The sequence below is a fragment of the Orbicella faveolata genome, unplaced genomic scaffold (genome assembly GCF_042242905.1).
Source record: "Orbicella faveolata isolate gen_17 unplaced genomic scaffold, um_ofav_v1 contig_2, whole genome shotgun sequence".
Lineage (NCBI taxonomy): Eukaryota > Metazoa > Cnidaria > Anthozoa > Scleractinia > Merulinidae > Orbicella > Orbicella faveolata.
Window position 1 is genome coordinate 7,703,220 of NW_028301547.1, and position 12,162 is coordinate 7,715,381.

Consider the following 12,162-nt stretch of genomic DNA (forward strand, 5'->3'; position numbering starts at 1 on the left):
TCTGAATAAAAATTACTTTACTTTTATTTTTAACTTTACAGTCGTGCAGAGATTTTATTTGGATGATAAACTGGGTGAAAAGCTTGTTGTAGTTAGTTTCTTAATTTCTTACGAGCTTAGTTTCTTGCAAGTAGGCGGTGAAATCAGAGGGGCTCCTACGCTTAACATTGATTTGGCAGCACTCCAAAAAAAAATATTAATTAAAAATAAATGATAGTAATAATAAAAAACCAACTAAACCAAAGGCCTCGATTGTTCAATGGATCGATAAGCGTATCTATTTAGGGAGTAGCAGATTGCTTCGTTAACACCAGTAACCGTGGCAATGCTTAAATCAACGTTGCAAACAAGAGGGACGAAGTCTGCCTCAAGTTTAAAAACACTACAGGAATCCGAACAACAAAGACAAAGTTATTCCCAGAAACATAGCCTCGCCCTGGAACCTGATAGCGCCACTCTCAATGCAATCTTTCTTTTCGTCTTCATCCAAGCGGGCGAATATTCTGCACGGCCCACCACTTCCACCGGCGATGAACATCGGTGCAGCATACACTGTGAACCCTTTTACTGGCAGCTTGTCCATGTGGGCGACATTTTCCAGGCCAGGGATGTTCTCTTTATAAAGAATCTGATGAGTTTCAAACAGCTTTGATTGACCGTAATCTATGGAAGGTGTGTCTATCCCCACCAACTTAATCTTACGATTGTTAACCAACCAGCGAGACGCGTTAGGGTGTATTCCTGTGGACAGAAACGCCTTTTGTCAAAAAGGGTCTCAAAACAGTAATATTGCAATCGATTTGTCTCAAAGTTTCTATATACTTTTGTACCTTTTAAAAGTTTGTTTCCACCTGAGTTTGATAGTTTTCTTTAGAAAAACTGCTCAAGTTTCAAGTTGGGTGTCAAAAATTGCTTGAGCATTCTTTAAAGTGGCTTACTACAGTTTTTCCGACACTCAGTAGCGCGCGCTACGATTGCCTGTCAGACGTCAGTATTAGTCGCGTGTGCAAAAGTAATGCAAGTAACCCTAAGAAGAAAAGAAAAACACCTCAGTACTTGAAGGGCGTTCAATCACTTCGGTGTACGTAGCGATAGTTTCAAGCTCTGTTCAAACATGTGCCTAGGGCCAAAAAATATGACACAAAAGGTCGATATTTTAAACAACCGGTAAACGAGCTCTAATTTACTCCCGCTCTCTCGCACGCGATATATGACGTTACAAGGGCGCGCGCTTAAATAAAGGGCATGCGTAATTCAATTCCCATCCAAGGTTGTAAAAGCCAGTCTTTGATCGAGGATTGCTCGAAAACCTATCGTACAACCCATGATGAGATTTTCACAGTTGATTTGTAGTGGTGAATCGCATTTAGAGCCAAAATTTTGAGCTATTTTTGATTTCACATTTTCTTAGTTTGCAAAAAAATCTGTCTTGTGTTAAATCAGAGCCAATTTCGTATTCCTGAAATTTTGAGGTGGGATCATACTGGTAGATTTTGAGAAAAACTTCATTTAAGGAGGCCCAATAGGCTAAAAGGGACCGAAATGTTTGCGTAAATATGGTGAACATGAAGAAAGAGCTTTTACTTAAATTGGTTGCTATGGAAACCAGCCACACCCTTTTGAGTTTGTAATTTATAGCATTGACATCAACAGTTCCCGCTCTTTTACAAAACAAGATTTGACTTTCAAACAAGCAAATCTTGTAAGTTTCGTTCTGTGCAATCAACCAAAGTTTTGACAGTCAGCTCCTATTTTGAATCCTTACGGAATTTATGAATGCTGTAAGAGAGCTACATTTGTGATGTACAGTTTTCTATGATTCACTGTAATAATTTTAAGATTTAGGACTGCTTATTGTTTATTTACTGATGTAGTTAGAATGTTAGTCATTAACTGATCATGCATGTTTTCTTTTATATTTTTACATTTTTCTGGGCATATTAGCACGACTGTATTGCTAGGGGCCTAATCAGCCTCATCAACCCGAGTTGAAATAAAGTTACTTACTTACTTAGTGCTTTTTTACAGGCTTTATTTGGAAATAACTTTATTTTGCAACAAACCCAGTGGACAAATCATCTAGTGTCACGTTTTTTTGGTTGATTGCATCACGTCACTATTGGTCTTTAAATACCTCAAGTTTCAGGAATTTCTCTCAAATACTTTCCAAAGTAGAAATGTTGTCGTGAAGTCAGTTGGTACAAAAGTAGACGTTTGAGAAAAATGCACTTAAAGTTTCTTACACGATGGATTAAGCATTTAACTAACCAGGAAGTGGGGGGGGGGGGGGGGAGGGGAAGGGCGTTTGCAGTTGCATATCGGGGGAGTGTAATGGTTGTTGTACTTTGTAAAAAGTTACCGCAGTTGAAGGAATATTACTTTTTATAAGGGAAATGAATGAGCCTGTGATGGTGATTCGGGCGATGCTTCTCACAAGTAATTACAATTATCGAGTTGTACATGTCTTAACAGCTTTTCTACAAACTATCGTTCATATTTGCTGAAAGTAATCTATATTTGTGGTCACTTTCTGACTGCCACCGTCGCTAGGCCGTTGAAACGCCAAAAAAAAAATTACTGCACTGTGTACTTTCCTTCAATTTCACACTCACCTAGAGACAAATACAGCAAGATCGTTTCAAATGATTTTTACTAGTGTTCCAGGGCTTCAAATCTGACATTTTTTTTTTTAAAAATTGCATTTTTCCTGAACGTCGTCATTTTTTAGCTTATCGGCCCACCTTAACCTACTGGTGCCCAGTCTCTCCTTAGGTACTCCGTCGTTCATCTTGGCCATTTGTTGACGCTTTAATTGTTCAAGTTTCACATAGAATGGTAAAAGACTTAACCAAAAAATATCTTGCAATATTTTCAAAAGAGTCAGAAGTTGGCTTGTTATATTCCATCAAAAACTGTAGTAAGGCAACCTAAGCCTTTTCAATCAGGCAGCCTACGGCAAGCCGTCACTTTAAAAATCACTCAAGTTTCTTTTTTCGTTACGCCGTCTCCTGACTTCTACTTCGCCAAGTCACTGAGATCTGGAGAGCCCGACCTTTTTATCGGTCATAGGTGGAAGGAGTGTCAGGGGATGGGGGGGGGGGGGGGGGGGTGGTGACATCTGAATGGCTGAGGAGAGGGACACCGCGGAAATACGTTTTTTGGGGCGCGATACAGTATTTTGCTGGTCAGCGGTACACATTAACAAAACTACAAAATGCCTGCAACTTTTACATTGTTTTGGCAGCGAGTCTTATCGACAGTCAAAAAGATACAAAACTTAGAGCGCACACTGTAAACTTAGCTTTTAAACTACGCTCATTTGGTGGATAGTTCTCAGTTAATATTATATATTGTGCCAAAGCCAAACTGAACTTGCACTCGGTGTGAAATTGTTGTTGTTTCGTGAGAGTTCATGCTCGCAAGCGGCGAGCCAGTGGCAATTTACGTTACGATGTGCGCTAAGGCTAAAACTAGGCAGCTTTTGTGTTGCTGTAGCGGTGTTCTGAGGACATCAACTTCTCAAGCTTGTTGAATTGATGGGCTTGAACCATATGAATCGGTATGTCAACGGCATTTCGATCAAATTCGTCGGGAAGACATGCTCGTGTTCGTCCACTTGTTCGATTGGGGGCACTCACGTAAGTAATCACGGTCATCCTGTCCTCACTCGGTATCACCGAATTATAGACCAAGTTGGCCGAAATCGAAGCAGTGCTTCGTATAAATCTTGGACACGTTGGCGTAACAAGTGTAGGACTGAATCCCCAAAAGGGTTCAAAATCTGGCCTCAACTCGAGGAAGAATTCACCGAGGTATGTTTTCTCATAAAATATCCAATTTTAATTATACTCTACTTCAGGAAGCTTGAGGTTGGCGAAAATAAAATTTAAAATTTTTATGTTTATTATTGTTTCTTTGTTTCTTGTCATAATTTCGAATTGTTGCAGTTCTGTATTTTGCTTTTAGCGCCTCTAAAGTGTGAAAATTATTTTAAACTAGTTGCATAGCTGTTAGAGTTTAGAAAAAAAGCTATTTAGCTATTAAAAAGACCACAAGAAGTACATGACATCCGATTATCTTTAGATGGTAGAAGACATGGAATACAAAGCTGTTAAAAGGGTAATTAAAAATACATGCATATAAGACAATAAAATTACCATAAAATCTGGGTAATAACAACTTCCAATTAAAACTCAATAAATGAATTTCATTTTTAGTTATAAATAGGCTATCCTCCCTGTATTCACACAACAATCTTCTGATTATAAGGCCACCCAGATAATTTCTGACCACATTACCTTAGAGCCTGAGACTCTGTAACTTTGTAACATTAATATTTGTTTACATATTACTATTATCTGGATTTCCCAATAGAAAACTTCTTCTATTGTACATTTTTTTTCTATTTTGGCTCAGCAAAAATCCTTTTAGATACTGTCCATGGATGATTTCCACAACATCAATGCTGTAAAAACACCAACTGAGAGAACACTGACCAATGCTTTCCATATGGCAACTCCTCTCCTGAGCATTCAGCCATCTGTTGATGGTGGGGAGAGGCAGGGGGCAGGAATCCGGAGAGAAATGCAAAATGCTAATTTTTGTCATTCATTAAGGCTTCAAATGCTTTCAAAAACAAAAACTGAAAATGTTACTTGACTTTCATTTAGTGTCTTTAGAGACTTCTAGGCCGACAGGCAAAGAAAAATTCACCCTTGGGCCCAAAATGAGGCTCAAAATGAAACCCTTTGACAGTGGTTACGTCATAGGTCATTCACTTGAAAGACGTGGGTAAGAGTAGCAAGGCTGAAAACGAAGGAAGAAAGGAAAAGGAAATGCCTAAGGACTGTGCAGCTAAATGAATAGGATGTGTTTTGAGTCTCTTAATTTACAGGGGACAGGAGCAGGATGAACAAGGGTGGGAGTCAAGAGATAGAGGTATGGGAAGTGGGAGAACAGGGTATGGGAAGTGGGAGGTTCTGACTCTGCTGTCCCTCCCCCCACTTGATGCAGTACCTTGTCCCTAAGTAAAAGGTAAAGTCTGCATAGAGCCAAGTGGCCCTTCAGGCCAGGCTTATCTCGGTTTCTGTAGCATGAACCAAGTAGGAGTATTTCTACTACCCCCTGGATAGGATGCTAGTCGATCACAGGGTTACCCTCGGCATTAAATTCACCAGTACCCATATGTACACCTTTGTGGAGAGAGGCACCGTGAGAGTAAAAGTGTCTTGCCTAAAAACACAACACAATGTCCTTGACCAGGGCTCGAACATGGACCACTTGATCCATTGCTGAGCTCACTAACCACAAGGCCACCGCACCTCCCACCTTGTCCCTTAGGCCTAACCTTAACCCTAAACCTAAAAAAAAGGAGTCTGTAGATTTCAGTCAAGTTTACCTCTTTTATCACTTGTGTATTTGAGACAATTTCTAATTTCCTTTGCCATTCAGTTTGCCACTTTGCCATTCAGTTTACAGCACCAAAGTCTGATTTTAAGTGATTCGCAACTACTGATGGAACTTGTTTTTGCAACTTACAACTTCAGACTTTGCACAAAATTTCTCACTGGAGAAAAGTAATGTTGTAGAACTTAAGTGATGAACTAAATACAATAAATATTAATTTGTAAGAAATTTATCTGTTCTTTAATACATGCTTTTGTGTCTAGTATCTGAGTTAGAGGTAGCCAAGATATATTATTGATTCAAAGCACGTGATATGTACATGTATGATTACAATGTAAAAATTATTTTGTAGTGATTGAGCAAAGCTCATCTGAATTAAATCAAATGAAAGGAAAAACAACAACAGTCAATTATTTATATCAGTTGATACACTGCACATGTAAGATAGGGAAATAGAAATCGAAAAGCTTCAAATGACTGAGTAAACAAAATAAACTAGTAGGTTTCATTGAAGAGTTGATTACTGCCTCTCTGAAATCTTGAATGTCTTTTCAGCATCAAAAGATGTGAAACTTGACCACATCCCATAAGTGGAAGCGGTTTCGTGTAAACAAATTCAGGTGTTTGGGCATTTTAAAATATTTAGTTACCTGTGCATACATGTACAAGGAAACGGTCTTGAAAATTTCCATGTACTATCAACATGTAATCAATGTAAACAAAAAAGACCTCAAGCGAGGAAAAATTGTCTATGAACCGAACATATTGAGCGGTCTTGAATGTTTTCAGTATTTCCAGCGTTTGCTGAGGCTAACAAATCACAATATTTTCGATTTCTACTCCCTTCGCAAACGCCACCATTATATATAAATGTAGGCTTAAACAATCTTTAATGATAGAGAAATATCTTGTGAATGAAATGAACAAATGTTTTATTCTTACAGCAAACGGCAGGTACAAAAAAATTATTTCACCTGTTCCAAAAGGCGCAGAAAGTCAGAAAGGTGATAGAAACGCCAAACAAGCCAGTCTTTAAAGACAAATTCTTATCAAAGTTTCTTTGACGCGTTGCGAAATATAATCTAAATGAACAAGCACCACATGTCGGCGCAAAGTGAGTGTGAATAAAACGGTCCCGACTTACATGTACCTTAACCACTTCATGCAAATTACACTTTTGATCCAACTAGTCTTCAAAATCCTTGCAAAAGCTTCATACAGAACCAATCTTCTGCTTTGCTGGATACCCATTGTTGTTTTCGACAATTCTGAGGCGAGGGCGACTGAAGCAACACGATCCAGGCTCGAGTCAGCAAACTACACATTACTCCACACAAAGTGACTCCCCTGTACCCCTATTCATTACCGGAACATTGTTTGAGTATTAAAAACCCATTTAAGGACGTCAAACGCACCAATAACGAGAAGTATCAAGGATATTTTCGACCTTAAAAGGAACCAAAATACTGATCTCGGAGAACTGATCGATCGAAGGACAGCACAGCCTGATGGTGATGACCACTGACCAGTTACGGTGACGTCAAAAAACGTATTTCCGCGGTGTCGAGGAGAGGGGGGGGGGGGGGGGGGGGTTGGAAAGCTGGGGCATTCAGACAGCAAGAAATCTGCTAGACTTCAAAGTAGCCTGCGTAGCAGCCATTACCTTTCTTTTTTTTAGGCGGAGAGATCGAACAAGCGAGCGAGCAAGCGGGCGAGTGAAGGAGCGCGCACCTGGGGTGAGCAAAAACTTGGGGAGAAGTGGGGAAGGGGTGAACGAGAAGGGGGAGGGGGTGAGGAGAAAAGAAATCGCCTTCGCTCGTCTCACCCCCTCTCCTTGCTCATTATTTCTCGCACTCGCTCGCAGTTTCATTCCCTTCTAGTGCTTTTTTGGAAACGCCTGCTACGCAGGCTAACTTCAAACTCACTTTGAAACTCACTTACTTGTATTCAAATACTTTAATAAGACTGTTAGCCATAAACGTTCAACAGACGTTTGGGCGGGTGACAAGTTTATTGCCTCACCAAGTGAGACAAGTCTCATGTTTCGTCCGTCGTAACTGATTAGAAGGTCATAGGTGTTAAAAACAAACAAACAAACAAACAAACAAACAAACAAACAAACAAACAAACAAACCCAGCATACCTGGGAAATGTAGCAGTGAGGTGTTTTTCGTGTCAGTTCCCAGATACGTTTTCCGGTCAGGCCAATATCTTCCCCAGTTGGTAAATACCAGCAATATCACATCATCCGGGATCTTCCCGTGTTTCTCTTCCCAAGCTTGCAAATCACTAGGCGTCAATTGGGCATCGGCATTCTCGAAAAAGATGACATTAAACATTAACGTCGAATGAGTCTGAGACCGATTCTTTTGTTCAGCACCACTAGAGAAAAGCAGAACCCCGGTTCAAATGTAAAATTCCGCAGTTCACTAACTTCTAGTCAAGTTTGATTGGCCTATAACCTAAAACCTCATAAAAAGAAATAGAAAGTTCGTTCCATCATAGTTAATTCGCCATTTCCACATCCCACATAATATACCTTGTTTGCCCCTCTCCCCCCCAAAATTTTGCATAAGCATTGTCTTCAGTTTCTCTTGGGACGACTGTAATACCCAGGAAAAATGGGAAACAAAGGTTATGCAGAATTTTGGGGGGCAAACAAGGTGTCTCACGGGGGATGTGGAAATGGTGAATAGAGGGGAATGGTTATGAACTCGACAAAGTTATTTGTTGTATGTTTTTGCTCTCTTTTATTGCCATGACCGTGCACAAAACACAACAGTGGTTTACCAAAGACCTAGGAACTAACCAATAGAAATGTTTTGATTACGTAACTCATGCATAGTGTATGAACGCAAAACAAAAGATTGTGCACGCTCGTGGACCTTCCAACATAAACCTTTGTTTGCTCCTTTGATGTTTCGCGGGCTTCATAAACATTCTCCTCTATTAATTGTGGTTCCATGTATAAACATTTAAGAAATAGATAAATATAAACGCGTTAATGTGACACGTTTCTTAAACCACGCACTTTTCTTGCCATATCGTCTGGTGTGACAATCGTGAACGATAGCCCCACTTGTAATCAATTCAAGTTACGTCAAAAATGTTAACGGAGGGGGGTGGGGTGGGGGGGGAGGTAGATGAAGTTGGAAGAAGACAGCTGCACTTATCCTACGCGGAAGAACGACCACAGCGTCTCAAGTCTGTTTCTTTTTCTTGAATTCCATTTCTATTTAGAGAATTGGAAGTGTTTCTTTTCTCCTTTTCCCTGTTGCCGATATAAACCGTGTAGTCGGGAACTCCGTCCCCAAAATTAGAATCCACAAGATATCTTTTTTAATACCTACATATTTTTCCTGCTTTTCTGGAAATTTTACCTGGGCGGCTTTCGTGGATATGTCTATCTTAATTGCAGGTCCAATAAGCCGATCCAGAGGAATTTCATCTGCTGTCCATTTTCCCTCAGCAAAATGCCTCGGCGCATCTAGATGAGTGCCTCCGTGTTCTGAGGCGCTGATGTCATATGATGCGTAGTAATAACCGGCGGTTGTGAAGCTTTCAAAAACTTTGATGTGTTTGAAACTCTCTGCCGTGGGCCAGTAGATGGTCTCATTGTTAAATGGATAAGAGAGCTCAATGTATGGTACTACTGCTGACTCTGCGAGCAGTGGAAACCAAACGAGTACACAGAACGCAACAGTTTTCATGTTTCCTGCTACAAAAATGCAAAATAAATAAACGAATTTAGGTGACTGAGGTTTCCACAATCTGAGCTAATGTTATCTTAAGAGTCAAATGAAACTGGTACCAATTCCCTTACAGATATTCTTCATAATGATAAAAAATACCTACAAATTCCCAAAAATACCTAACAGGTTTGGATGCAGGGGAGAACTATTTAGATAGAGTGGTTTCCGGGTCTGCCGCGGATTTACGTGGCAAAACATACCGTAGCGAAAAAATTTGGAAAATGAGAAAGAAAATCTCTGGACCATGGTTTCCACCACGACATCGTACATCAACGTCTACGGCAAATGGTAACTTAATTTGAGTCCTTATCTTTTATTATTCGTTTTAAATATCTTGATCCAGTATCAGGGGAACGTTGTAAGAAATCCACCCGTAACTTCGACCTGACTAATTGATAACATCGATAATCGATAACATTTGATAACTATCGATGGTAATCAGTTACAATTAATCGTTTGATGTCGGAAATCGACGTTCAATCGATGGGCATAAAGTTTGCGTTTTTTAATTGCCATCGATCGGGATGTTGATCGTCACTGAAGAAAAAAATGCTTTCCCAGAAGAATACGGGGAAATTTAATCACAGAACAGTTGTTAAAATTGCAAGGTAAGTATCTTGGCCAAAGCTAGCAGCTGGCCAAAGAGAAAACGCTACTCTGCGGAGCCTGCCAGTCAAACGGCAAAGCTGCCAGGAGGGGACAAGGGAGATCAGAGTTGCTTTGCCATAATGCCATTCATTTCTCGAAGTAAACTGAATTTCGTTGCAAGCCAGAACGGTGCTACCAAATCCTTCTGACCACGATCATACATCTTAGTGATCACAATCAGCGCATTGGCCGTTTTTCTACTAAAGACGCATTATCCGTCTGGACAAACTTGGGCAAACATTTGTAGTTCGTCTGGTTATGCGTCTCTAGTATAAAGACGGGCACAAGACGTATAATGCGTCGAGACGAACTATCTCTCCTAGTTCGTCGTTCAAGACGAATTTGGAAGTATAGTTCGTCTAGACGCATAATACGTCTAGTACCCGTCTTTATACTAAAGACACATAACCAGACGAACTACAAATGTTTGTCCAAGTTCGTCCAGACGGATAATGCGTCTTTAGAATAAAAGCGGCGAGGACGCATTATCCTTCTGGACGGATAATGCGTCCTCTAGTATAAAAACGGCCATTCTTCTGATCTACTTTTGCTTCCTTTCTTCTTCTGATCAACGAATCGCTAGCCAACTTCAATAGCAAATGGGCATTGGTGGAACTACAACCTGGTATTCAAAACAACTCGACACATCTCCCGGTTTTGTGCAAACGTCAGGGCACTAACTGATCGAAAACAATAAGCTCGACAGCAAACGATATTTAAGGAATAGAAAACATGTACCGTGTTTCTATCGCGTTATAGAAACACGAGTGGAAGTTTGGGAGAACGAGAAATGTTGTGGGAACACGAGCCGCAGGCGAGTGTTTCCACAGCTTTTTCGAGTTCTCCCAAATGTTCACGAGTGTTTCTATAACTCGATAGAAACACGGAGAACATTTTTTTTTAAATTCTTTGAGAAAACACAGTTACGAAAGAAAGGAAAACAGCTTGTTAACTTTGATTATTTTAGTGTAAATTCTCGCGCCATCATTACGTCAACAGTTCGTTCTAGTTCTGTGTTTTCATCGAGTTATAGGAACACGACTTTTAACCAATCAGCGCGCGTATTTTCTTGGGGCTGTTTTCTAATCAAAAATAATAAACTATGGAAATCAATGGCTTAGTCCGTCGAGCATGACTGAAAATAAACCTCGAAGAAACAATGGCCACGCGAGATCGTACTAAGCGATCGTACTAAGTCTCAAGCTTGTGGTTATCGATTGGTCATCGATTAACTAATTGCCATCGATTGTTATCGACTAGATCGCTGGGGAGTATTACATGTTGCAGAGATATGTTTCGTGACCATGTCTTATTTACTGCTCATTTGCATGTATTTCAGTCATTATATTTGCCTATAAGCTGATGTCGATGCAATTGGTGTGAAAATGATGCCACGTCAATATTTGGTGCATCTTGTATCCAATTATATGCCTTGTTTCTCAGCAATTTGAGTGAATTTTTAGGCCCATTTATCGGTGAGACTTTGCCAGACTCTTGATTCCTCACAATAGGATAGCAAAACAATGTTTTTTTATCGCATGAATGCAATTAATTGCAAACGCCTTTTGTTGATAACAATTCTGTTACCGTTTGCGTCTATGAAAAAGGCTTAGAAACCTTCCAGCCGATGAAGCCATGATGTTTATTGCTCTTTGTTCTGGCTAATCCATCCGTTAATTTTCGTTTCGCTTCATATGAGGCCTTGCATAGTTGTGAATCGATGCGTGGGAACATGGCATACAAACTGAATATACAACATGGCATTCGAGCACAATGATGTCGGGATTATAAGGTCAGTATTCAAGTTTGAAGTCAAATACTGCCTAATTCTTGTCAAGTACGGAATATTGAAGCGAAAAGTACTCAAAATATATCCATTGATGAATTCATTCCTTGTTTGATATTAGAAGGAAAGCTTGACCTGTGTGAGTGTAAATGCCCCAGGCAAAGCCAGCTCTGGCTTTCTGTTTACAACCACAGTTTATGCTTCGTCTGTGAATTCCGTTATCGATTACCCGACCACCCAGTTAATCACTGTCGAAAGAAGAAGCTTTTGTTGAAAGACGGTTGGGAGATAAGAAAAAACATTCAGGAAAGTTTCCTTACCTTCGCGAAAATCTTGGCTGTGTTTCTGTAAAGCACGATATCAATTTACGACATTTCCGCTGACCCTAGACTACGCAGACAATTTCATCTTTTAAGACTAAAAAAATGTCGGAGACTTCGTGTTTCGTGCGTGTTTCTTTGTGGTTTTTATTATAAGTCTAGACATCATGTCAAGAGACAATGGACATTTAGTGACAGACTTTGATCAACCCGTTTTTCTGATTATCACCTAGCAACGACCAATCACATT

General features: G+C 40.0%; 1 protein-coding gene across 1 annotated transcript; it reads right to left on the bottom strand.

Annotated features, from left to right (window-relative positions):
* Nucleotides 1–6: 6 nt before the first annotated feature.
* On the bottom strand, nt 7–12,033 carry LOC110042874 (uncharacterized). The gene is made up of 4 exons (XM_089289362.1): nt 11,913–12,033; nt 8,787–9,124; nt 7,550–7,721; nt 7–741 (listed from the first exon to the last, which is right to left on the bottom strand). Exons 2-4 carry the CDS (start codon nt 9,114–9,116, stop codon nt 383–385), a joined length of 861 nt encoding a protein of 286 aa, XP_089145488.1. The 5' UTR covers nt 9,117–9,124; nt 11,913–12,033; the 3' UTR covers nt 7–382.
* Nucleotides 12,034–12,162: the final 129 nt, after the last annotated feature.